Below are 26,915 nucleotides of genomic sequence, written 5' to 3'. Positions count from 1 at the left end.
TCACATCTGTTTTTTATTTCATTTTTGTATTGATTTAACATTTCTCTTTTATGAACAGCACTTTCTGTGTCTTCCTCCCAAGAAAGCTTTGGTACTGGGCACTCCACCCCCTCGAGGTTTGCAGGTACAAGGTGCAGAGCCCAGGCCGGGGCAGTTACACGCTCAGGAATTTATCTTGAGGAAATAATTGGACAGGGAAATAACAAGGATGCTCATAAAAGCATGCTTACACAGTGAATGTGCAGAGACAATTCACATGCCCAGTAATTGGCTAAATAAAAATAAATTACAATGACTAAACAGTCATTACAGTAATAACACAGGTGTGTATTTACTGACAAGAAATTGCCAGTAAATACTATAAAGTAACAAAAGCAGGTTGGAGAACAATGACCTATTGTTTGTTTTGGAAGCACACAGAGTACCCACAGGTCCACGTTTGGACGAAACCCTGGAAATACGTGTGGCCAGGAAGCCACAGCGATGCTCTCTGGGATTTCAGGGCAACATCTGTGTTCTTTATACTCCTTGTATGCCTGAAATGGTTTTGTTTTTGTTCTTTTAATGTTTTAAAGAAGCAATTTTAGAAGATGTGACCCATCCTGTCTGTCACTAGAGGCAGGTGTGAGTGCTCCCTAAGCGTCCCCGGAAGCCCAGGAAGCATGGCTCCTATTCCGAGACTGACGTACAGGAGTGCGGCCCTGAAACATACCCATCTGGAATTTTCTCCCGGTACTCTGAGAACGGGATTCCTTCGAGGGCCGCCCAGGTGTCCTCCGGCTGCAGCACCAAGCCCTTCCTCTGGGGGGCCAGCTCCATGCAGTGGTGCAGCAAAGGCAGGACCGGCACCCAGCACTCCTTCATCCTGTCCACGCACATCCGGCACAGGTCCACCAGGTACCTTCGCCAGCTGCAGGGAAACAGGCCTCGCAGTGAGCCCACAGCAGCCCCTCACACCCGCTGGCTGGGTGGCCGAGCACAGCAGGACCACGCCACGGAGAAACATGGTGGCATGGGAGGCGGGGCTGCCTCGGCACCCCCGCAAAGTGCCCCTCAGCAGGCCCTTGCTGTAGCCCCACTGCAAACGCCCGACAGCTGAGGAAATGGAGGTTCAGAGGGTTAGTAAGCCCCCCAAATGTACACACACAAGGGTGAGCCAGGGGACACCCCACAGCTCCTCAAAAGCAGGATATTCAGCAGAATACGTAACAGCGTTAAAAATAATTCATGTGCTAGGAAAATGGCCGGAGGAAACGGCAGTGAGTGGTAAAATTACGGGTGGCTGTTATTTCTTGCATGTTTCATCCATTCTATGCCAAGCACTTACTTTTATAATCAGATAAAAATTATTAAGAGCTATAAAGTCTCTTAACATACACACACACAAAATACCTTTGACCTGTTTCAAGGACGTGGCTCAGGTCAGCGTGAAAGGCATCTGGCGACTCGGCATTCGAGCAGAGGAGGCCACACAGCCGGACCAGCTCGTGTTCGGACAAGGGGTAGTTGAGCTTTTCCGCTAAGAAAAGGACGATGAGGCCCATTCTCAATGCACTCCTCACTGGGCAGTCGTCAGGCAGACGGTCGCTGTGTCTGTCCAGAAATGGGGCCATTTGCTTCTTCAAATACTCCCACAGGTTTTTCTTCACCTGAGCCCAGAAAAGAAGGAAGACACCAGACCCTTAGAGCTGAGGCCGTCAGAAGTGGCGAGAGCTGCCCCTTCACCTCCACATCGGCTGGGCAGGGAACTAGGCCCCTGAGGGGGGGGGGGGCAGCTCCACAGAGGGGTGCCCCACCACCCCGTCCCCTCACCGAACCCGAGATTCCCCCACGCCCCAGGCCCAGCGGATCTGGGCCTTTGGGAGCTGCCATCAATGGTGCAGTCGGGAAACCCAGCTTGGACGAGGGGCCCTAGGGGGGCCCCAGGGCTATTAAGGCTTCAGCTGTCAGCTCAGAAGTGACCCTCAGTCTGTTTCAAGACTGCCAGGGCCACACTACCACAGGGTGCACGTGTAAGAAGGAGGGTCCACAGTCCAGGTGAGGAAGTGAGACCGGCGGGGCGTGAGGAGGTGGGGGTGGGGGTATGGGTGGGGTCAGGCAAGGAGGTGGGGGTGGGGCCAGGTGAGGGTGGGGGGTAAAGGGGGGCTCAGACGAGGAGGTGGGAGTGGAACTAGGAGGGAAAAAATGGGGAGGGCAGGGAGTTCCCAAAGGGTCTGCCTGCCCCCATTTGCACCCCAGCCACTGAGCCTGGCCTCTAGAAGAGGGGGTGCTGACTGTCAGGAAGGAAGCAGGAAGAGGCAGGCGCCGGGGGCCCGCAGGAGCTTGGTACCTCCCCTTCCTTGTACTGCAGAGAGCTCCACGGCCGCGCGCGGCCTTCGTAGATCATGGGCACGCGCACCGCAGCGTAGAACTGCTCGAACTGCGTGAAAAAGCTCTTCAGGTTGATGAGGCTCCAGGTCTGCAGCACACCGAAGATGCCGTCTAGCATGATGGTGGCCGCGATCTTCTTCCCCCGCACCACGTCTCTCTTGGTGCCGTCCGTGAAGTAGTCCACTAATCTCTGAAGTTTCCCAGGAGGCCTCATACAAATGATGTCATCATACTGGTGCCAGTCTGAGGGTGGAAGAAAGAGCCGTCCATACGTAAGATCATCAGAACCCATGGGCCCGGGTGCTCTGCCCCGGAGGCTGCCCCTGACTGGCTGAGCACAGGAGGAAGGAACCAAGTACGGGAAGAGAGGAAGGAAAACCCAGAGGCGTGGCGGCCGCAGCTCACGGCGCCGCAGGTACCTATCGGCAGGGGGGCAGCGCAGGCCTGGGGCGAGACCCAAGGTCACCTGATGCAGCCGGCCTCAAAATACTTGGCACGTGTCTTTGCCCAACTAGACGGCTCGGCACACTTGGCACACGAGTTCCTCAGGGAGTGACCGCATGGGGGTTACATGCTTCACCTGGAAGCTGCATCACTCACTCGCACTTGGGCACCATGTGGTGAGTCGGCTGGTGGCAGGCCGGCCTCCTCGTGGCCGGGCCGCGATGGCCACTCCACGCAGGGCAGTGTTGGCCGCGGCACAGCCCCACCCCCACCAGCAACAAGAACAGCTGGAGTCATCGTGTGCATCTCAGCCTGGGCACCACCCCCGCACGCCCACCCCGAGCGGCTCCTGCTCCCTGCATCCCTCCCGCAGACGGGCTGACACCAGGGACAGCGGCGTCTCTCCACTCTGCAGAAACGCCAGCCAGACCAGGTGAGGGGAGGGCTGCTGGCCTGGGACAGGCGGGTGCCGCGGGGTGCAGGGAGTGCCAGCCGGCTCCTGGGCAGGGGCCATCTCCACCCCAGGAGGGCAGGGCAGGGGTTTGGTCTTTCAGAATTTACGAGAATGGAAATGAAAGGCTTAATTTCCAACCCGCTAGAGAAAAGAGAAAGAAAATCCAAAAGTCAGGAAAAGTTCAGAAAACAGCAAGGAAACAAGGGAAAAGGAAGGATAAGGTGGTACACGTCTTCCGCTGACTCATGATTAAGGCTTGGGGGGTTACAGCTGCCCGTTAAAGAAGATCAGAGGGAATAACAAAAACAAACAGTAGTGCAGACATGGAGACACGCCTGTGAGACAGACCCGCAGAAAACAGCAGCGGGCAGGCAAGCGGGGGCACAGGCTGCAGAGCAGCAGGCACTGTGGCCACTGGCTACCAGCTTTAGGCGAAGCACCACACGGGCAGCCAGCAGGCGGATGGATGGACAGACCCCGAGCCCAGTCTCCCTATCACAGTGCTGGGGCCGGGACCCCTTCCCACCAGCCCTGCCACTGAGGTCACGTTCTGCCAACGAGAGGCGCTGTCAGGAGGCAGAGGTGGGCAGCCATTTCTCTCCCCACCTGTTTATTGGGAATAATGAAACCTATGCTTCCTTACTTAATGTAGATAAGCCACTACCACACTAAATGGAGCAAAACACAGAACGCCTCTGAACCCACAAAGTCCCAGTGCCTGCCAGACACTTGTCCCCAATCTCCCACCTGGGCCCCAGCAGTGGCCCTGGCACTTGGCAGGCCAGTGAAGGCCTTCCCATCGTTTCCTGGAACGGCTCCCTCCTGCTTAAACTCCTGAGCCAGCCCAGCCCAAGCGGGCTCCGTCTCCCAAGTCCCAAAAGTCACCCTAGTGACAGGGCAGCTCAAGACAAGACACCCAAGCCGAGAAGTGCCAAGTCGAAGGGGCTGGTCTCAGGGACAGGCTGGAACCCATCTCTCAGAAGCTGACAGGTCAATCTTTTTTAAAAGGGGATTTTCATAGTAAATTGGCTTTATCTAATAGACGCATGCAGAACTTCTGGGTCCCCCCAAAATACATCATTCATTCTATCCAAGCACACGTGGAATATTTAGGCCAACAAAGATCTGGGCAAACCCCCCAAAGAAGACTCCATACAGACCGCATACTGAACACACATGCTGCAAGCAGTGACGGGAAATGGAGAAAAAAGACAAAATTAGATACAGACAATAAAGAGGAAAAGAAAGAAAGTATCAAATACACACGGGAGGCGGGCCCCTGCTGTCTCCTCTTGGAAGTACCCCTCATGGTCACCATTTGGAAACACGCCCTCCCCCCCGCCCCCCCCCCGGGTCCTGGCAGCCCAGCCCTGTCTCGGCCTGGAACCTGCTCCCAGGCTCACCGCTGCCCCTCCTCCCAGCGGCTCCGTTTTCTCTCCTCTCCCTTTATTAAAAATCCTCTTCTAAGTGAGCAGCTACGTTAAACTGACCGAAATCATGCTTCCAAACTTGGGTGTATGAGCTGAGGGGTGGGGCAGGGCCATGCCAAGCAAGGAGGAAGCCTTCGGTGTCCAGGCACGTCCACCGCGGAGACCTGGCACCTGCCGTTCCGAGCGTGACCCGGAGCCCGCCGGCGGCTCACCTCCTGAGCGCAGCAGGGAAGACCTCACAAGCAGACAGCGGTTGATGGGTTCACTCTCCTGCTGCTGATATTCGTAGATGAACTCATACTCGACGGTGTCCTTGTTGCGCATGATGATGTATTTGTACGGGATGGGTTTGTCCAAGTGCTGCTTGGCAATGACGGTGCTGCCTTCAACGAGGGACCCGTTCTCATATAAATTTCTGTGAATAAACAGGATTCCACGCAGTTATCCAAAAAAATCCTCTCGGAAGTTTTAGTTCTTCCCAAATACCGCATGGAATGCAGACCCAAAGCTATACACTGATGCTGACCAAGAGGATGCTTCTGGAGACATGGTTTCCAGACAGAACCAACAGAAAACAGGCCACGGTGACATATAACAAAAAAGTGCATTACAGGGAATAACTGTTTGAAATCTCTACTTTCTAAGAGTCTAAGGAGGTCATCAACTGGATCAACATTTTTATTCCAATGTTTCAGAGCCCGGGCTCCCCACCGGCAATCTCGGACATACTCACTTGGTGCAGTACATCTCACAGACATTGAGGTCCCACTCGGGCTTCCCGAATTCTTCACCTCCCCTGACAAACACTTGGTGGGAGCTGGGGTTGAACTCGAAATGTTTGGAAATGATTGCGTGGAAAAACACTGTGATTCCTTCCTCGGGATTCAGGGGGCTGGAGGAAAGCCGCAGAGGAGACACCGATGAGACCTAGCTCTGCCTAGCCATCCATGGACACACGCACACACGCACGTGCGCACAGGGCCCCTGCTCCTCCACTGTGCACGAACACACACCCCAGCAAAGTACAGAAGCCCCACAGACTGTGCGTCCTCATCTCTCCCTCCACAGGCGAGGAAGATGGGCGTAGCATGGGGGACAATCTCTGCCCAGCTCTGGCGGGCTCGGGGAGGTGGCAGGAGGGGGCTGGTTAGCCTGCTGGGACACGACAGCCTCTGTCCTGAGTCCTGTAAGGCCCGTGCTGCCCTCGGCACCCCAGGGACTGGAGCATTTCAACCGAGCAAGGAATTGGGACAGCTGCCTTTCCCGCGAAGAGCAAGAACAGCGGCCTGGGTATGTCCCCTGGGGCCTGTGTGGCCCTCTTCCTGCCCCTGGCCTGGGGGTGCAGAGGGGCAGGCTGGCTCCCTCCTACCTCTCAACTTTCCATGCACTGGCTCTCGGGCTTCTTTGATCCTTCCAGTCTTTCACCGAGGCAGCCGTTTGGGTTCTCTTACTCCCTCCTGGCTTCTTCGCGTCCTCCCGGGTCGCTTTCTCATCCGCACCTGCTTCCTCCCTCCTCATGGCTGTCCTGGCTGCTTCAGTTTCCTGGAACAAGCAACCAGAGCCCAGCCTTGAAGACCAGCCTCCAGTCTGCTCCTCATGCTGGTGCTTCTCTCAGCAGCCAGAGTGGCCACATCTCTTCCCTGCACAGAACCTTCCAGTGCCCTCGGGTCCACTCACCACAGCCCCAAGGGCCCCTCTCTCCAGCCCCTGGGACAGCCCCAGCCCCTCTTCTCCTCCTCACTCCTGGGACACTGGCTTCCCTGCAGCTCCCTGAAATCGGCCTCAGGGCCTTTGCAAGTGCCATGTTTGCCCGGGACACATCCTGAGATCCACATGGCTTGCCAACCACCCCCGCCGGAGAGGCCTCGCCTGACCACGCTCCTCACCCTCCTCACACCCGCCTTTGCTGTCTGTCTTCTCCCCTCTAGACTGTGAGCTCACGAAGGCAGGAGTCACGGCTGCACCCCAACCCCTAACACGGTCACTGAATCAGGAGTTGAGGGAGGGACGGGGCCAAAGCAGCCGGCGGAGGGACAGAAGGAAGGGACAGGCAGCTTCCCAGATAACGAGATGCTCTACCTTGAGGCACTCTTGGGAAGCAGGGACACTTGTTGGTGATGGCTTTGTTTTCTGAGTCTTGGTTTTAACTTCTTTTCCAGCCTTGTTCACCAGATCAGTCAGCTTGACTGTAGCATCAGTTGCCTGGAAGAAATAAAGACCCCAAGACATCAGAGGCAATGGACAGGAATACTGGGACTCAGTGGCCTAAGGCCAGCATATGTCACCAACCCAGACAGGTCAGCAGCTCAGGGTTGGGGGCAGCCCTTGCACAGCCCCCTGCCCAGGAAGCACGTCCCAGTGGACATCCTTCCCAGACAGGGAGACAGAGAGAGCACGGCAGGCCAGCCCTGCTCGCACGCCCCCGAGCACTCACCCTGGAGGCGGGGGCCCTGGCTGGGCCCTCTTTCCCGGGCTCAGAGCCCTCCCCCTTTGACTCAGGCAGCAGGAGCTCCCAGGCAGTGTCTTCCTTCCCAGGATGGCCTTTACTGGCAGAAGAGTTTGGGCCAGCCTCCTTCTGGGGGAGGCCTCTGCCCTTGACGGGTTGGGGGGTGCCACAGTCCCTCCCTTCTGGGAGGACGCCTCCCAGAGTCGGCTCCTGGGGTGCCGGGCGGCCCAGCGGCGTCGTGACAACGCGTGGGGCCACCCTGGCCAGACCCTCCTGCTGAGCTTGGCTCTGGGGTGGAGCTGCATTCTGGGACCCAGGGTTTGTAAGCGATTTCAGACTACTGGGGCTGGAGGGGGGCAAGGACAGGGAATCCAGCTCTCCGGAAGTGGAAGTGTCCTGACTGTTTTTCTTCTTCTTTTTCTTCTTTTTGCTCTAAACAGAAAAGAGACACCACTTTTACTTCTGACATTTACCATATTCTCACCCATGTTTTCTTCCAATCTCCTTTCAATTTCTGAAGTACATCAAGCTGAGCCCGAGCAAACCCCCATACATCTATTAAGTCTGCCTTTTTCTTATCTTGGAAAGAATGACATCAAGACAGACAACAAACGGATGGCGGGCAGGCTTGTGGGACAAGTGGCCGAGCCGTGCTAGCCATACACCATGTTCTGCCAGACCAAAGCTGGGAATTCAGAGCTCCTCCTGATGCACCATCTCTGCAAGGATGGTTTCTGAATGTTAGAAAGCATATATGGGCCCCCTGCACTGCACTCACATGAATTATGTACATAGAAACAGAAACAGGAAAGGATGAGGCTGAAACTCAGGCAGAAGTCCGAATGGCCGCTCCCTGCACAGGGGCAGGTGCACTGGGCCGGGCTGATCTTTGCTCAAAGGCAGGAGTTCCTGACTTGGGGATCAGAAACAGCTGTGAGGGGCAGGTGTGGCAGGACCCTCTGAGAACCTCATGGGGCTTGAGCCCTACCTCACTTTGGGACACAGCTCTCGGGGGGAGTACTGAGCATTTCACCTGGTACCAGTGGCCTGTAAATCCCTGGACCCGATGTGGGTCCAGACTCACCACCCACCCCCACCATGCCTGGGTTCAGACGCCTGGGAGAGGGACGCGGGAGGGTGCGGGGTTTGTGTGCACATGGGGTGGCCTGGCCTCACTCTGGGTCAGTGCCTGGGTTCCCTCCAAGAATTCTGAGCAAAACTGCCGCAAGGACTGAGCTCCAGCACCGCTGGGGGGCTATTTCCCTGCCTGACAATTAACATCCACTAATACAGTGGTAGAAAGAAAGAGGCTTAAGAAAAATCAGTTATAGCACTAAGCTTTCCACCTTCCAGACTACAGAGCTCTAAAGATCTGGTAACAAGCAGGTGGTGACTCCACACACGTAGGGGGCACCTGAGATCCTGCATTTATTTCCAAGGGGCTTCTGCTGGTCCAGGCTGGCGCTGTGAACAGCGGGACCAGTGCATCCCCAAGGCCGCCCCTGGGAGCCACACGTGTGCCCCACGCAGTCTGGTCTGGCCGGTCTGGGCCAGGGAACCTGCATCTCCATCGCTCTCCTGAGGGTTCTAACATCAGCCCCTGAGGACCACAGTCCGACCAGCAGAAGGCTGCGTACAAGCACCACACAGCCCAACGCCCTTTGCAGAATCTCCTTTTAGTGCAAGGCTGGCTTTAATCAATTTGCTTAGGTTCTCCACTGATTCGCAGAGGAACCTAGAACTCTACCACACGCAAGGAACGGAGGAGTAGGACATGTTCAAGAGCAAGAAGCTCATGGTTCAGTGGGGCACAGACTAAAAGACAGTTTCAGCGTGGGTGGCACTGATGGAGGCACGGTGCCCCAGGAACCCAGAGGCAGCTCCAAGCCCAGAAGGCTTCCGAAGAAGACGGCGCAGGCTGAGTCGGAAAGGCACCAAACCCCGAGAAGGTAGCTTCATCTATTCCACAGAGATTCCCTGGTCCTGTCCATCCACAAGGGGCCAGGGCCAGAGGCTGCCTCCCACGGCTTCCTTGCTCACTGCCGGCCAACCTTATCCCACCCTCATCCTGCCGTGGCCTCTGGTATTAATCCTGGTTTATTTTCTGTATTTTATGATGCTTTACATTTTACAGGCCTTGCTGAGCCTGGAGAGACTGCCCCTCCCAGGGCTGGCTCATTCCTCCAGAGCAAATGGCTCCTGCGGGAACACACCTTCCACACGCAAACCAACCAGCCCAGGGCCCATGCCCCCGCCACCCTCTTTACTGGCTCTCAAACTCCGAGCCAATATTCCCCCAGCCCGACATCACCCAGGGCCGGATATGGGACAACCCTACAGCCCAGGACACCACGACTGTTCAAACTAATCTGTCCTAAACTTGCTGAGACTTGCCCCACAGTGCAGGCTCTGGCCACACTCTGCCCTCCCCACTTCTGCCTGCTGACCACCCTGTGCTTTACTGGTGGCCCCGTGAGGCACAACCCTCCTCCTGGGAACTCTTAATAATGAGAAACTTCTTTCAGTGGCACTGGCCTCTTGAGTTATTGCTTGGTCATCTCTATGAATGTATATATGTATCCCTAATTACTGTCATCTGTAGTTTTGAGCACCAGATACAAATAATTGCCAGAAGGCAAAATTAAAGACCACAGGAGTCAGGAATATATACCCTAAATGTCCCTCTGATGGGGTGGACACAATGTCAGGATGGGGGGGGGTCACAACCTGCGGGTTGAGGAGTAGGCAGGGTGCGGTTGGGAGGAGACCCTGGCAGGTCTAGATACATCCAGGTTTACACTGGATGGTGGGGAATCACATGCACTTTGTTAGCCCTGCATCTAGTTATGAATATCCTTTTTTGTGGGATTAACAATTAAATTTGTATTTTAATGAACAGTTTCTGACTGGGAAGGAAAGCTGGGGAGCCTTCGGGGACTGGAGCACTCCGTGTCTGGGCCCAGTGGGGGTCAGGAGGCTACACACACTGTGTACCCTGGAGGACTCTGCCCTGAGCCTGTGCACTTCACTCGATGCCAGTTACACCTCGATTCAGGAGCTACGCTGCTCCAGCTTGAAAGGCACACACAAATGCCATTCCTAGTCCTGCCTAGAGAGAATTAACTAGGAAAAAATAACAGCTTGCCAATTCTTGGACTTTTTTTGGTCGAAATGTGCCTCTGATTTTACAGTAAGCATCAATTAATTTTTCCATCAAACAAACCAAAGAGCCCCCCAAATACTCAGACAGCAGCACAGGCCAATCCCCTTCACGCACTCAAGTGATGGGTCAGGAGTACATGGGGGGCTGCTGGGGGCCCCGAAGAGACACCTACGGCAGGTGTGGGGTGACGGCGGGGGCGGGGGCATTGCACAGGGACCTCAGAGAGGAGCCCTGGCTGGTCGGCTGGGGGCAGTGCAGCTGCCTGACAAAGGGCTGAGCCTGGGCAGGCAGACCAACGGGCCCCCTGGCTCTGTGAGAGCTGCCCTGGGCTCGCGGCCTCAGCCTGCCACGTGGGTTCAGCAAGGACGGGCTGCGGACGCGGCGCATGCGCCCGCCACCCTGTGAAGCACTTGCTTCCACAGCCAGAGCCGTGCCTCCTGGCGGCGGTGCAGGAGCTGACCTGAGCTGACCCCTTCTAAGCTTCGGTTTCCTCTTCTGTGGCACTGAGATGACAGATTCGGCGGGGCGGCCGCTCCACACAAGCAGGTGCGGCTTTGCAGCAAGAGAGGATGTCTGGGGCGGGGCCCAGAGAGATCAGGCCGACACACAGGTGATCAGCCTACCTCGTGGCTCCTGAGGACAAGTGCCAGCCTCACAAGTACAGGCCGGCAGCTGCCAAGGGGACAAAGACCCCCTCAAGCACCACCGAGAGGAAGAGCGGGGTGACAGACCATCCCTGTGGGAAGCACAGGCACCTGGATTTGCTTGGGAAGTGGGGAGAGGCGAGCAGCCAGCCCTGCCCCACAGCGGCCTGCGGGCGCCTCCGGGGCAGGGGCACAGAGGTTCCCAGCCGGGCGTAGTGCCTGCCCGGCCCGCCACAGACCACACTGGCCAGGTGGCCCTGCGTGGATCACGGAGCCACAGTGCGCGCAGCTCCCTGTCTGCACCCTGGAGTCCGTCCAGCACAGCGTCATTGTGAGGACCGGATGGGACAGATCATGTCCAAGAATCTCGGCGTGTCCTGCAGGCGCAAGGCGCGGGGCCTCAGCTCAGGGCCGCCTCCGGGTCTGCGTGCAGGAGGCTGACCCGACTCCCACTCCCTCCGGCTCCCGGAAACGGCGCCCAGTCTCCCTGCTCTCACCAGTGTGTTCCTGGTAGGATTAAGTCCTCCAGCTTATCACCCTGGATGCTGTGATTGGTTCAGGGATGGGCATGTGACCCAACCAGAGCCAATGAGATTTGAGAAAGGCCTCCCTGAAAGAGACACACCCTCTTTCTTCTGCGGAAGCCACGCAAGGTGTTCTGTCCCCTGAACGACGCAGCAGGAGCTGGATAGCCGTGGAGACCATGGTGTGACACACAGTAGAAAGGCCCACAGCGCTGGAGGCAGCGGCGGAGAGGCTGAGGAGGACCTCAACCTCAGCAAAGGCCTTGCAGACGGAGACCTGGACTTGGGACACCATCCAGGTGCCCGGATCGGGCCTCTTCCTGAGGATTTCTCAGTTGTGTGAGTGACAGATACCCTTACATATGAATTAGTAATATGGGCTGGGTTTTCGGTTATTTGCAACCAAATATTTCTAATAGTTAAAATAATCAAACCTCAAATTAGGTTTCCATCTTACAGAAGCCCAAACAAGTGAAAATGTTCTAATAGCTTTTGTTGCATAAAACTCAACAGCCTTCCTAGGATGGCAGGGATGGGGGTGGTCAGTCGGCAGGCACAGTGCGGTGGGAGGCATCCTGTCCCACTATTTATGCAAAGTACAGGCATACCTCGGATTTATGGCGGTTCCATTCCAGGCCACTGCGATTAAGCGAACACTGAAACAACGCGAGTCAGGTGAACACCTTGGTTTCCCAGTGCAGATGAAGGTTACATTTCCACTGTACTGTAGTCTGTTAAGTGTGCGGTGGCCTTGTGACTAACCACGACATGCATCCTTTAAAATACTCTTGCTACAAAATGCTCACCCTCACCTGACCTTTCAGTAAGCCATATCACTGAGCACAGATCACCATACCAAATGTAATAATGGAAAAGTGTGAAATATTGCAGGAACTCCCAAAGTGTGATACAGAGACACGAAGGGGGAAAATGCCATTGGAAAAATGGCACCGATGGACACGCTCGACTGACACAGGGTGGCCACAGGGTTCGGTTAGTAGAAAGCGCAGTGTCTGCAAAGCAGTAATGCAAACACAACAGGAGGCAAGCCGTGCCTGTTGGGGTCTGCAGAGCAGGAGCCAGGGACCCCAGCTGGGGTTGAAGCCTTCTTTCTTCTTTTACTGGGAGGGTAATTAGCTGCCTCCAGCTCATTGGACAGGCAATCTGCTGCATCTACGAAAGCTGGGATGCAAGTCCCTATTGAAACATGACTGTGCAGGCAGGGCAAGGCGACTACAGGCACAGCCTAAGAGGCCAGCTCAGCCTCAGCTGCTCCTGAGCCCCATCAGGGTCCAGGGCCAGCAGGGAGAGGGGCCCGCGCAGGGGACCCAGGGAAGGGCTTCCATGGGCAAGCCAGTGGGCTGAGCAAAGCCGCAGAGGAGAACTGGCTCATGCCAGACCCGGTGTCCTGCAAGAGCTGGTTGGTGCACCTGACTTCCCCCTGCACACAAGCCCGGGGCCTGCTTCCCCAGGGCCTCATCCCAGTACTCGGGCTAGTGGTTCCAACACAGTGGAGCTGCACAGACAGTCCTGGAAAGAGCAGAGACAGAGCCAGGCCAGGCCTCGGGGGCCTGAGGAGCGAGGGGCCGTGGAGAGAACACTCCAGAACCCACTTCCTCTTCCCACCAGCCTGCCCTTTCTCTGGGCCAGACGGCGAGGCTCAGAGGGGATCACTAAGGTACCCCAGGCCATCAAGAGGGCCAGCAAACAAAGTGGTGGCCACCGGCTCTTGAGCCAGCCCAGGACCCGGGGGATACTTGGGCCTCCCAGGCACCACCCTCAGGCAAGCAACGAGGGCAAAAGGCCAAGGGCTGCTGGGCCAAGGGTTGGGAAGCAGCGGAGAACAGCGTGAAGGGGAAGGGGGATGGATCTTGGCATCAGGTGCTTGGTGTGAACTCAGCAGGGAGGGGCAGAACACTGGGGTCAGGGGGGTCCCCAGGCCCAAGCCTGCCTGCTCAGCCCCAGGAGTCCCTCTCCCATCACCTGGCGGCTGGAAGCGAGCAGAAGAGAGGTGGGAACCACAGGGTCAGTTGGCATTATCAACCCACCCCAGGGAGAACCAGTCCTGGGCCTCTAAGAAAGAAGTAAGAACTGGCAGAGGCACCCGGTTGGCACCAAAGGGCCTAGTGAAGAGACCAGGGAGAGACGGTCACCCGGGCGGCAGGTGGGGCAGGAGGGGAGCTACCCCTACCTGCACACCCAGCCAGGACTGAGGGACGGAGGGCCCACTCACTCAGTGGCCAGCACAGGCCTCCCCTCTGCTGGGGTGCCCACCTCGTTCCGGGGCTTTTTCCCCTCGTTCCCTGGCACAGTCCTTCCACCATGGGACATTGCAGTCACACCTAGAGGCTCCTTCAACAGAGGACCTCCACTTTCTGACCATTTGGATTATGTAGGGTCACTGCAGGGACTGGGGGCGACCACAAACGCCCCCCGAGCTCATCAGAGACAACCCTGCCGCGTTTGCTCATGGGCCTCCCTCTGACTTCCTTCCATGTGTGGGTGTGGGTGCATTTGGGCTTTAAAAAAAATCCTCTTCTGTGACAACACTTTCTTTTTTATGCAGAGGCAAAAATCACATAACAGAAAATGAACCATTTTAAAGTGCACAATCCTGTGGTATCTAGTGCCCCACAATGCCGTGCAACCACCACCACCACCTAGTTCCAGACACGCCATCGCTGCTAAAGGAAATCTGGGCGTTGCCTGCTAAGTTTTCCAGGAACACCCTTTGCCTGACTGCCTCTCAGTGTTCCAAGGGAGGCGCAAATGAAGGCGCGCCCTGTATCATTCCCACAGGGAACCCAACCAGGTCAGAACAGACAAACCCAGTTCCCCGGGAACAAGGTCTGCTCTGCTCCCTCCAGAACCAGAACCCACTTCGGAACCGCAGGCTGCCTGCCTGCAGACCGCCAGCGTGCCAGGTGGCATGCCAGCGAGGGGCAGGCAGGGCTGGTTCAAGCACCAGGAAGCTCCCCTAACTCGGTTGGGTTGCCGTTGAATGATTCACTGAGTGACTGTCCATCTCGGGCTATTCTCCAGCATTTCCACCAAATGTCTTCTTACGGTCTGCATCAGTGTTTCCAGCGTTTCTCTGGAGGGACAGGCCCATGGGGCTCCCGTTGCTGCCATTTTTGCTGTTGTCACTCTACTGTACACTGTTGGGTTTTTTTTTTTAAAAATCTTTGTCTTTATGTAGTTTATTTGATTTCAAGAATTTCCTCACACCATTAAACTTGGAGAAAATAACAGTCAAAGGCCACAGTACGCTCTGCCCTAATGCTACCGATGGCGTTCCCCATGGCAGAATATTCAGGTGGATTCCAGAAACTGGCCAGAGAAGACTAAGCCTGTGAGTTAATCCTACACTAATCCTTCAGATGCCTTTCTGAGGTTATTTCCTTATAATAAAATCACAGAAGTAAAAGAGTAGGCCAAAGGACACCTGCCTTTCCGGGTTTGAGAAAAGCAGGGACATGGGACAAGGGTCAGTCAGGCCAGTGTAAAACCTACTTAGCCTGCGAAAAAGACCCAGTTTATTCATTAACTTAATCTATAGGCTGTTCTTCCTCTTTTTCCTGCCCCTTCATCAATTAAGTAACTTTGTAACCAGGACAGGAGACAGACCTCCAAAGTGTAATGAACCTGTGGGTAAAGAACGTCAAGATCCAGATCAACACAGTCCCCTAAATAGCCCTATTCTTAAGACAAAACTTCAAAGGAATTATGAGTCACCTGTATACATCATGCCTTATGCTGACCCCTACCCAAAAGGCCCTATAAATCCTCAAACCCTACACCTCAAGCTCACCCCTCGCCCCTATCTGAGGGTGTCCACACCCCAACTGTGCATTTACTGCCGTATCAGACTCTTTGCTGAATAAGCCAATTGCACTTGTCTCTGAATTATTTTTCAGGATGAGGTCAAGAACTCACCCACCTCCATCTCTGGTGGCAAATGCCTTTGTCACTTTGCTATTTCATTCATCTTTCTAGTCTGAGACACAATTTTTTCCCATCCTGTTTTATTTCCAGCAAGTGGGGAAGCGGCTGCGGGAGCCCGAGTAGGGAGGGGCTGGCCGATCCAGTCAGCGGGACGACCTGACAGCCCAAATGCGCCCTGTTCTTTAGAAGCCCGCCCGGAAGTTCTTTATCCTTTGCTTTAGGTGGTTCTCAGAACACAGTGACCTAATCCTGCTGGACTCAGTGGCGGTGGTTTCAACCAGTGTGTCCCTGAGACTCACTTCAGTTTACCCTGATTTGACGCTCCATGTCCCACGTGGTCCCGAGCTGGCCACCCAGCTCTGGATGGATTACTCTACAAGGGGAAGGACACACACACATACACACACACACACATCACATACTAACGACAGACCACGGCACCGCCAGCTACAGCACCTCCCAACCCAGCCCGGCCACTGCAAGGAGCTGAGGGCCAGAAACCAGCCCCACCCCAGACACAGACAGCACCCTCCCAGCGTCAGCAGGAAACCTGGGGGCTGACCGTCGGCACAGGGGAGCCCCCCCACCCCGATCCTCCCTGACCTGTCCCAGTGACTCCCTGCTCGCCTTCCCTGGGGCCCCAGCCTGGCTACATCCCAGGAGACACTCCCTTGGGGTCTGACCTTGTAGGGAGACGAAAGCCAGCCCAGCCTTCCCTTTGAGGAGGAGTGGCTGCCAGCCTAGGGGGCCAGCGCTGTTTCCCGTGCACCCACCCTGATCCTGAGCTTCCAGACACGTCGGGGCCTGCACCGTTAACGCAAGAAGGCCCCAGGAGGAGCTGGACACCCACAGGGCAGCAGCTAAGAGTTCAGCCCCAGCCCAGCCCCGGCTTTGGGGTGACACAGCAGGGGTCTGGTGGGAGAAGGCAGGTGACAACCCCAGGGGGTTGCAACCCAGAGACTATGCGATGAGGCAGGCACAGAGAACAACAGCTACATGGCCCACAGGCTGGGCTGCAGGGAACAATCCTGGCAGGGGGCACCGGGCATCAGGGCCGTAAGGACCTGAATGAGGTCCTGGGATGTGGGGACCTCATTCACCCACTGATGAAATCCGCGGCAGGGAACTGCTTCCGGGAAGAGCAGGTTGGAAGGGGCACTGCTGCTCTCGCAGACCCCGCCAGCAGGGCGGCACACTCACTCGTTGGAAGGTCCAGGAGGCACCGGAACTCAGGTCGTCCGCAGTTTCCTGAAGGTCACTGGAGCCCAGATCACTAGAGCCTGAGAAAGGGCCGCTTTCCTCCTTCAGCTCCTGCCCGCTCTCCATCTCCCCCTCAGGGGGCTGTGGCACCTTGGGGCCATGGTTCTCAGGATCTACAGAGGCAGACGCATGTGGGTCAGACCTCGGGGACAGGCAGGTGACAGGTAGAGGGGACTTGAGATCCTCCCACAGGTGCCCCCTTCTCCCCTCCCTCCTGTCCTGGGTGGAGGAAGACGAGCGTGCAACAGCCTGCTCTCAGGCAGGCACGAGGACCCTGGATCCCAGGCGCAGCCCCCAGGGACGGCTGAATCCAGACAGAAAGTGAGCAGCCTGATGTCCCTGTCAGCAGGGTGCCCAGGCCCTTGTGTCTCTGCAGCCCCTCACACTCCATGGCTCCAGGACAGAGCTCAACCCACCTCCCTCCCCAAAGCAATTCCTGCTCTCCCCTCAGGGGCCAGCACCCCTTCCCAGCCCCTCTCCTGGTGGGGTCCATGCACACTGGTCTGGTCTCCCTCCAGAACCACACCCCTTTACAGCCCTCATCCACGTAGCAACAAGCACCTGATGCAGTGGCTGCTCCCAAACTGAGCCCTTCAGGGTGCTGGGGGACGTTGTGTATTTTCCTCAGTTCTCGTCCCCGCCGCAACAAAGAATTGAAGGGCAGAGACACAGTAGTGAAACAGAGCAAAAGTCTTACTTAAAGTTACTTAAAGAGAGAAAAAGTGCAGGCAACCTCAGGGAGGAGAGGTGCCCTGGAAAGTTTAAGTTTTATTTAAAGACAGCAAGTGCACACTTGGAGAAAGGGGAGTGTGATCTATCCCCCAGAAGAGGCGGGCTGGAAGGTGGGATAAAGTTTTAACACTTCGCACTTAGCGCGGGCGACCTCGAAAGGAGGAACGCACCGGAAAGTTCTGGGGTTTTTTAGGCAGATGAGGATTTTCGGGAAAGCGACCAAGGGCCAGGTGCAGACCTGTCAAATGGTCCCAGAATGTTGTCTTTGGTAAGACATTAAGTTTCTTCTTTTAACTTAACACAAGAAATTTTCTGCTTTGATTCCTTTCCAGGATATCAGCTTCTGTCTGGAAGCATATCCATCAAGACTGTCTGCCCTGCCTCCAAGGTGGGCTGAGCCACCATCCGTTTGATTAAAATGCAATCTTAACTTAAAGACAGAATTCTTCCTGAATAAGCTGCGTCTTTGAGCAGGTGCTGAAGTCAATCTTACAATGGTATGTGCTACTTGAGGCAACGGAAAGCACAGGCTACGCTGAGGTACTTTTATCTGGGGGTACTCAAACTTCTAGGCCAAGTTGCTCCTGGCCGTCTGAGCTTTTATGTTGAACTGGTTAACTCTTTGAGTCCCTTTTAGTGGGCTTACTGCCCTTTTTCTCTTTCCACCCTGCTCATATCTATTTTCTTGCCTAACAAGGGGGCCCCTATTTTCAAACCTGGGTCTCAGTGGCCCCTTCCACACACTCCAGACAGTTTTCTGCGTGGAACCCTCCTGTAGCGCCGGAGGGCTTCGGCTCCAGGCAGGTTCACTCTGGATTCCAGTGAGACCAAATAACAACAAAACGTGCTGGGTAAAAAGTCTTTTATCAAGCTTTTCTCTCACAGCAGCAGGTTTAAGGCTAGAATCACGTCCACAGCCGTGATCTACTTTCCACGACCCACCTGGATGCAAGCACCAAGCAGTCGCCCCCTTTTATACGATATTGGCTCATTGTCCACACACACCGCACAAGTTTACATCATTGCACGTGCACAGTGGGCAGGTAGGTTAGGGTCAGGTGAGCATCCTGGCCATGGGAACTTCCATTTTCCCACGTCCAGCCCCACCAGGGCACCCCAGCTCTGGCACATCCTCAAAACCCCTCCCTCTTTCCTCTCCCAGCACTCTCCTCTTCTCCCTGCCCTTTCCCTCAGTAAGTCCTCAGCGCTGGAACATACAAAGCCTACTGGCCCCTCTCCCTGGTGACTGTCAACAGGACTCAGAGTAACAACAACAAAAACCTTGTATGGGTTTGGAAGAAGTTGCCCCCAGGTGTACCACTCGACATGCAGATTAGCTAAAAGCAATCAAGGCACAATAGATTCAGGAGGAAACTCTGACCTCCCCCCTAACTGCACAAAACCATTCAGACGGAAGAGGACTGGCTCCAGGAAGAGCCACCACCGAGGCGACACTATGTACCGTGATCTACGGGTGTAGATGGAAGAATTTGGCAGTCCCTTTGCTCAAATTCTGCTCCATGTCCCACTGTTTGTGGGAGTCCCAGTGTGGGTAAAGTGAGGGTTCCTGTGGTCAGGATTCTCACCTGGCCCTGGTAGGCTGGCTCACTACACACGTGTGGGCAATACGATGTTACTGACTCTGTATAGAGACTCCGCCCAGTGCCCTGGGCGGCACGGCTGCAGGAGAGCAGGGGCTGGAGTGGTGGCAGCGCCGAGGGCGGACTGAGAGGGCTGTGGGGGCAGAGGGCCCAGAGGCAGAGACCACCTTGCTGCCTGCAGACTCGCTCTGAGTGGACGGGATTCTAGTGACTGACCTGCCACTGTGGGAATAAAGTTGGGTATAACCCTTTCACCCCAAGAACGTTCCATTGTCCTTCCTCCGTTCACTGAATCCACAGTCAACTTGCCCGGGGCTGAAATCCACTGGCAAGACACCAAGCAAACTTTATTCACCACATGTGAACTGCCTGCCTTCTCCTTAGTTCAGGCCGTGTATGCCTCATCTTGCCTGACCATTTTTGGAATCTCAATTTTTATGTAGATTCCCCTTATGTACAAAATTAAACTTGATTTTCTCCTGTAATCTCTCATGTTAATTTGATTCTTAGACCAGCCAGAGGACCTTGAGTACTCAAGGAAAATTTCTTCCTCCCCAACAACCTGAAAGCCACAGGACTGAAGCTGGGAGCTTATCTGTAAGGCACCACAGCCCCAGGCCACTGTGATGATAAATGGCATCTAGATGGAGTCCCTTCTACCAGCCTCTGCTGGGGGGCAGCCCCCCAGCAGCCTGGCCAATCAGAACCTGGCACTTCCCTTGGCCCCAGTGAAGGGCAGGAAATTGCTGACTGATGACTTCTGCCTCCCGGTCCGACAAGCAGCCAGTGCCGGGCCGGTGTGCCTCCAGGAGGGCGGGCAGCCTTAGGACAAAGCAGGGCTGTCAGGACGTGGGGGCAGAGCACGGGGACCCCTGAACCGCTCCATCTAGACTTGTGGGGGGGGCAGTGCATTCCTCCTGAGCAAGTGGGAAGCTGGTTTCTGGCCACCTGCAATATAAACAGCCCCAATGCCTGCGAGAATCAATACAAATTAAAAAAAAAAAAGCTCCCCAACAGAGAAGCAGAGGCAGTTCAGAGAAAAAGAGCTACAAGTGACCTCACTCCTTGAAAAGATATTCAGCTTTCCTATTGATCAAGGTAGTGAGAACAGGACCCAGGAGATGCCAGCCCGCTCTGACTGACAAGCTCCACTGCACCCACGCAGGAGAGGGGGTGTGTGTGCAAAGGAAACCAGACTCAGCGTCGGGAGCCAGGCAGGGTGTGGGAGCCGGAGATGGTCGGAGGCAAGGTCCCGGGCCAGGACCCATCCCAGCCGAGTGCATGATGGCAAAATGGCAGAAAAGCACAGGTGCCCAGGCTGCGGCCGCATCTAGAGGCCTCGAGGTGCTGACGGGCGAGAAAAGCGGACTGTGAGGCGTGACCCCGTCCACGCAGAGAAACACACGTGTGTGCACACGCATTTCCACAAAGAGGCGGCATCTGGAAGGGGACACGCCAAACAGTTAATCGTGCTGTGTTCATCCCCTGGAGACTGACGGGCAGGGGTTGGGCAAGGCCAGGGGGCCTGACAGTCCTCATAGCCTCCTGCAATGTGAGGGTCATTCACACCAGCCTGTGTTTCTGTGAACAGCAAAATTAAAAGACAAGTTGGATTCAGTAAGAGTAAACCTTTCTAGCGCTCACTGGGCACTTGGCACGTTACCCATTAGGTACTCAGCCACCAAAGGGCAGGTAGGTGGCATGCTCAGGCCCCGGATGCAACAGGAGGAACAGGGTTTGTACCCAGGCATTATGCTGCCACCCAGGGCTTCACAGAGGCCAGGACAGGCCTTGGGGACTGGTGCTCCAAGCCCTGGTCCTTGCCCCTGGATGAGTGGCTGAATCAAGGCGAATGTACCCCCGATCCATGAGGCCGGGGCTCACCAGTGCATGCACACCGGGCAGAGTGGGAGGGGGACAGGTTTTGAACAGCAGACACCCCATTTTGAGGCTCTACTATCCTAAGTAATGAACTCTTGAACTGGACAAAAAAAAACCTTTGAACTGGGCCAGAAACAATAATCGTTTTAAAGCGCCTGAGTACAGACCATAAAAAACTGTCAGTGTGCAAATAGAGTAGTTAATGGGTCCCGGAATGACTTCACTCGGTGAGACCAGCGAAGGAGTCAGAGCGCACATAGCGTGCCAGCCCATGATTCTCTCCTCCGCCTCCTTCATCCCAGCCTCGAAATCTTTCTCATAAACCCCTTGCTTCCCAGTATCACCCCTGGCAAAGCCGGGCACCCTCCGCCTATGTTCTGGGAGGCCTGGAATTCCCCACACGTTCCCAATCCATGCCTTCATCCCTGTGGTCCCCTGCTGGCCCCCAGACCTGGCACCCCCCCCCTGGGCAGTGCCCAGGGGCTCTCCTGGGCCCACAGACCCCGCACAGACCCCCAAGAGGCTCTAAAGCCCAGCGTCTGGGATGACCTAAGCTCACACCCAGCCCTACAGATGGATGAGAGGAGAAGATGCTCTCTCAGCAGATCCAGCCAAGCCCCCAGCATCTTGGTTTCAGTTTCTATTCCTGGAAATAGAGGCACAGCCAGGCTATGAGGAAGTAGAGAGGACCCGATGTGTGCTTGGGGCGGAGTGCCACACGATACCGACCTGGCCCTTGGAGATGGAGCCTGCACGGCCAGAGCCCCAGAGCCAGGCAGCAGTGCCTTCAGCAGCCAGTTGGGCCCTCAGCCCTACTGTGTGCCCTGCACCGTGACCAGGGCCTGGGCACTGCTCCCCTAGCAGCAGGTGGGAGGACACCCACAGGGCCCTAGCCCCAAAGATAAGCCCTGTCCCCACTCACTGTACTCACAGGGAAGAGGGCCACCCAGACGCCAGCCCACCCCTACAGCTTTCAGGGCCTCGCCCCCATGCTGGCTGGGTCACCGGGCATCCTGGACATGCGGGCTGTCCCCTGGGAATGCCCATACCCTGCTAAGGGCTGGCAGCCAGGAGTGACCTCTGACCTGGCCGAGGCAGACAGCTGTGCCCTGCCCACTCTCCCTACTTGCCAGCATTTTGCAAAAAACACATGTTTTTTTCCTGTTTTGCTGGGAAACACATCAGTTGCCCTCAGCAATCTTGTGAAAGCGTCTCACACAAAACGGGGGCTTGAGAGGAGAGGGGAGAGGGGGAGAGAGAGACAGAGAGACAGAGAGACAGAGAGAGAGACAGAGACAGAGAGCCCTCCTATTAGAATGAGTGTGTGGACGACTCCGGAGCTACCAGCCTGGGGTTAAGTCCTGCCTCACAGTTATTAGCTGTGTGTCTGCGGGAGGGCTACCTGCCTTCTCTGTGCTTCGCTCTTGGTATCTACAAACTGGGGATTTACGGGAGCTCCTCTCTCAATACTTAGCACAGAGATGGGCGCATAGCAATTAAACCATTTGGTTTTATTTTGTTTTTTCCATCTCTGGGCCCTCAGAAGCCTCCCCCCCGCAAGGATCCCCACCCAGGCAGATGTTCTGGTGACCAGGGTGGGGAGCCCTGGCAGGTGGGAAACCCCAGCTGGACACCAGGAGCTCAACCAGGCCGGGATTCAACACCCAGACAGCAAGCGCTCAGTGATGAGAACCAGCCAAGTCAGCCAGCTCCCAAGCATGCCTGAGATTGTGTCCTCAAGTCCCAGGTCTTCCAAGAGATAAGGTCTGACTGTCCAAGTTCTTCCTCCCCAAAGGGTTAGCAGCATACCAAGACCAATCAAACAAAAAGTGACAAAACACAGCCAGCCACCTCTTCACACCCCCTGCAATCCATAAAAGCATCTAGAATGGGAGCATCTTATACAAACACAGCCGAAACAGGAATGATGGATGCACAGAGACTTCTACCTCACCCCTAATACACAGCCACCTGGAGAGATGACCCAAAGGTAGACAGCAAGAAGGTCAAGTGCTGACAGCATTCACCGTCCACACACACACGTTGCTGTGGTCCAAGTGTTACAGGACAACCTGCCAGGTGAAGTGCAGCTGGCAGTGGTGGGAGGCGCAGGGTGCAGCGTTCAGTGGAGTGGAGTGGTTGCAGTGGCCTCCAGTGGGAGAAGACAGCTGAGCAAAGACCAAAAGGAAGGAAGTGTGGAGCAGTGCTACCTTCTGAGAAAAGTGTATTCCAGGCAGAGGGAACTGACAGAGCAAAGGTCCTGTGGTCCTCATGTGTCCCAGGAAGGGCAGGGAGACAGGCTGAGGTCCAGCATACCAAGAGAATCAAGGACTGCTAGAGTCAGCAGGTGAGGCCCAACCTAGCCGGTTCCTCCCACCAACCAGCCTCCCCTCACCAGGAAGGGGCCTGTGCAGCCTGAGAGGACCACCCACCCTACCACAGCGCCCGGGAGGCCAGTTCCATACAGCATCCTCTGAAATCTTTTAAGAACCTTCAGCTCAGCCCAACATTTCCCATTCCCAAGAAAGGGAACCCCAAGTTCTAAGAAATAAAAATATAAATTTTCAAAAATGCAAGACACCTGCAGCGAAGGACCAGATAAAACTGTTCTAACGGAAGCACTTCCTCTAGAAAGCGTTCCTCAGCCACAAGCCCTCACACTGCCGTTCCGGGCTGCCTGCTGGCCAGTTTCAATCCCCAGGAAAGGAAGGGGGCCTGGTCTGCCGGAGCACCCCTCCACCCCACCCTCAGCCCTGGCCCATCAGTGCCCCCTCGGCCTTACCTGGAGCGCGAGCTGCAGGAAACATCTTCTGTCCACACTCGCTACAGAACTTGGGGGCTTTGTCTTTAGAGACATGCTGGCACGAAGGACACTTCATACCTCCAGGGAGGGAGCTTCCCAAGGCCAGACTGTCCCTGCAGATCTGGAAGGAAGAGCAGCAGACCGGAGCCAGAGGGCTATATACCACGCCGTCTGTCTGTCATGTGACCACAGCCCTGCTTCAGTTTCATTTTCCGGGAAAGTGAATTCACAGCAGTTCTTAAGGCTCCCCTGCTTAATCAAAACCCAGAGGCTCCCGCATGGGGCTCAGAGCCAGTCCTCATCCCAAGTCCTTGCCCACCCTCTCCTTCCTGACCCCACCCCCACATAGCTCCTGCCCCCACTTCCCCGTCTGCTGTCCCTACCAGGCCTGCCACTCTGGGCCTCCTGAACTCTCCATCACTGGCCCCACCCAGCTAAGACTGGGGGCCTGGGAGCCAGTACAACTGAGAACTAGGTGGGGAGGAGGGGGGGGGTCTCCAGGCAGAGACATATGACACAGGGTGAGGCTGCCCACCGCGTCCTGGCCAAGGGGCTCAGAGACAAGAGCGCCTGGCTCACAGGTGACATGAGGACGACGTGAGGCAGGCAGGGACGGCGCCTACAGAGCAGCCCTACAGAAATGCCAGTGGCCACTGGCTGAGTCAGAGGAACCCTAGGGGCCAGCCGGCACAGAGCAGCCCCAGGCTAACAGGGCTGGCGGTCAGGTTCCTAGTGATGGGCCGGAGGCTGCGTCCTCCCTCGCCCCGCCTACCCTGGGACCCCTGGCTCCCCTGCTCAGGTCTGTGGCACGCAGGCCAGTCTGCCACCACCAGTTCGGTCTCTACTAGCTGGTGAGTGCTTGGGTGCAGGGCAGGGCTGAAACGGTGTGAGGGGCTCCCTGGCTTCACCAACAGAACGCAGCCCGGCCTTGGCCCCCTGAAGCAATCCCGACACCGTGGTCTGGGCACTCTCTCTCACACCTCCGTGGGGGGGCCCGCACGGCCCGGGTCTCACGTCCCCTCGGTAGCTTCTCTCCCAAGCTCTGCTCCGCACAGACCAGCACACTCACAGCGGGGCTCGGAAATCCTCACTACAGCGCCCCCATGGTCTCTCCCTGCTCCGGGGCCTAGGCAGGCCACCAGGCACTGGGCGCCTCGCTACTGAGTCAGCTTCCCGGCCTTCCCTTGCCCTTTCCCAGCACAGGACCGGCCCAACTCCGAGCCCATCCCCCAGCCAAAGAAATCCTTCCCCACGCCCGGGCCCGCCCTCCTCGGCGCCCGCCTCCCCGCCCGCGCCCCGGGGCGCCCGAGGCCATTTGTGCAGAGGCCGCCGGCAGGCTCGGGGGCGGGAGAGCCGCGCGCCCCGCCACACGCCTCTGCGGGCAGGGATGCTTCTCAAAGTTACTGGGAAACAAGATGCGCTCTCTTTCCGCATCACTTCGCTGTTGCAGCTCGTTTGAGCGAACGCCTGGGTTGCGGGCTGGAGGCGCAGACCCCGGGTCCCGGCACCCCTTCCAGGGAGCTCGCAGCCCGCCCGGAGCCCCTCAGCCCCCGCGCCTCGGGCAAGGTCGCTGGACCCCGCGGGGACGCGCGCTGCCCACGCCCTGCGCCCACCTGCTGCCCGTGGCCCTACAGAGGGGTCCGCACAGCGCCAGGGCGGGGTTACACCAGGAACCGGCGGCGAAACCGAAACCCGGAGCCGAAGGAAGAGGCGGCCCGGAGGGAGCGGCGGCCGGACGCGCGCATCGGGGCGCAGGCGCTGTCCCGGTCTGCGCCTGGACCGGGCCGCCGCGACCCCAGACCCAGGCCCCGCCTGGGGACCCCCTAGCACGCATGTGACCCGCACCCACGGGCTCGCCTTTACGCCCCGCACTCCTTAAAGTGACACCCCGGCCCGCATCCCCGGCCCAGCCCGCTCGCCGCTGCCGCGCTCTGCCCCCGCACCCCCCGTGCCCACCCCACGCTCGTACCCGCAGCACCCGCGGCGCAGCTGGCCCGCGTGGTTTTTCTCACGGGTCCGGGTGCCCGCCCCTCCTGCCCGGGGCTTGGTGGGTGTGGCCGGAATTCCCCCGCTGCTGGCGCCCCCAGTGGACCTTACATCCGTCCTCGGCCCGAGAGGGAACCCCCTCCTGCACCTGCGAGCGTGGGGCGGGGCTCGGAGGAAGCGCCCGATTTAGGCCCGGCCAGCGTCTGCACCCAGGTCCCCCAGCCGCGGGCCGCGTAGGCCTTGGTGGTCTCCACGCACGGGTCCTCCCCAGCCCCGGCCGGCCAGCACCTCGGACAGGGTCCACCGGGGAGCCAGCGGCCAGCTGGGGAGGGCTCCGGAGGACAGGAGGCGGGCCACACGGGTGCGAAGTGGAGGCCACCAGCCCTATTGCATCTGGGGCTTGTGTGGCTAAGTGACCACAGCAGCCAAAGGCAAGAGAGCCTCCCAGCCAGCGGCCAGCGCTCCCATGGTCACTAATAACCGAGGCTGTCCCAGCCTGCATCTGCGCCCCTACCCCCTCCCTGCCTGTGTCCTCCTCTAGGAAACTACTCCCACATCCTAGGGCTTTGGAGAGGTAATAATAATGAGGCAGGTGTTAGTGAGACACAGACAGAGCTCAAGGCCCAGGTAAGTTCCTGTCAGGAGGGACCTAGGGTCAAGGCTTCCAATAAACAAGAAACCGCTAGCCACCTGGAAAAATCAGCCTGAAAATAAGGGAGTTTTTCCTTTTGAACCCGTGAGAAACACACTAGACCACACTCACTAAGTGGACACGGAGACAGAGAATCTTGAACCCAGCTCAGCCCTAGCAACAGGCCCCTGCCAATCACGTAAATTTCTGTTTCTGCGCTTATAAACCCTAGACCCTGCAGCCCCGACGTTTCCTTCTTTACAGTCCATAAAAGCTTCGCTGGTTACTCCATACTCTGGTCTGCTGGCTTCATTCCTCATCGCCTCTGAGACACGATTCTGGGAATAGTACCTCCACCAGTGACAACAATAATAAAAACTGCAAGTGCTGGTATCAGGATCCGAGTAAAGTGTTTGATGCAAATCATCTCATGCTTCACAATCCTCTCCCCTCAGAACCAGCACGGCCTGAGGGCACTCGTGGCACAGGCTCTTCCACTTCAATGTCCTTCAGATGATCATTATTAAATTTAAATGGCCTTGATTATGATTAACATGTATAGTGGGGGGGGCACGGGGAGGGCTGTGCAACACAGAGAAGA

At 56.8% G+C, this 26,915-nt stretch overlaps 1 protein-coding gene and 1 long non-coding RNA gene across 12 annotated transcripts in view; one reads left to right on the top strand and one right to left on the bottom strand.

Moving 5' to 3' along the window:
* Positions 1-26,585, bottom strand: part of RNF213 (ring finger protein 213) — a 110,825-nt gene extending 84,240 nt beyond the window's left edge. For 2 of the 7 annotated variants that reach the window (XM_073236047.1, XM_073236051.1), the window contains exons 1-11: positions 24,678-24,888; positions 23,677-23,818; positions 16,621-16,793; positions 7,133-7,576; positions 6,778-6,900; positions 6,068-6,240; positions 5,432-5,590; positions 4,911-5,113; positions 2,330-2,613; positions 1,393-1,649; positions 713-910 (exon numbers count right to left, since the gene is read on the bottom strand). In XM_073236047.1, the coding sequence (XP_073092148.1) occupies positions 713-910; positions 1,393-1,649; positions 2,330-2,613; positions 4,911-5,113; positions 5,432-5,590; positions 6,068-6,240; positions 6,778-6,900; positions 7,133-7,576; positions 16,621-16,793; positions 23,677-23,773 (2,111 nt within the window). In that variant the 5' untranslated portion in view covers positions 23,774-23,818; positions 24,678-24,888. Of the gene's footprint in view, positions 1-712; positions 911-1,392; positions 1,650-2,329; positions 2,614-4,910; positions 5,114-5,431; positions 5,591-6,067; positions 6,241-6,777; positions 6,901-7,132; positions 7,577-16,620; positions 16,794-23,676; positions 23,819-24,677; positions 24,904-25,310; positions 25,622-25,666 lie in introns of those variants that run through there. The other 5 variants (XM_073236050.1, XM_073236049.1, XM_073236048.1 and 2 more) reach the window with 5 other exon arrangements.
* LOC140849212 (uncharacterized) lies at positions 7,782-20,507 on the top strand. 5 transcript variants are annotated; one of them, XR_012130939.1, is made up of 4 exons: positions 7,782-11,814; positions 14,675-14,827; positions 17,745-18,455; positions 19,524-20,507. It is a non-coding gene; the product is annotated as an uncharacterized lncRNA (long non-coding RNA). The 5 variants fall into 5 exon arrangements; XR_012130938.1 differs by having other exon boundaries at positions 18,607-20,507; XR_012130937.1 differs by having other exon boundaries at positions 18,575-20,507.
* Positions 26,586-26,915: the final 330 nt, after the last annotated feature.

This window comes from Manis javanica, chromosome 4 (assembly GCF_040802235.1).
Source record: "Manis javanica isolate MJ-LG chromosome 4, MJ_LKY, whole genome shotgun sequence".
In the NCBI taxonomy this organism is placed as follows: domain Eukaryota; kingdom Metazoa; phylum Chordata; class Mammalia; order Pholidota; family Manidae; genus Manis; species Manis javanica.
The sequence above is the reverse complement of the archived record's forward strand: the minus strand, read 5'-3'. Positions and strand labels throughout refer to the sequence as shown.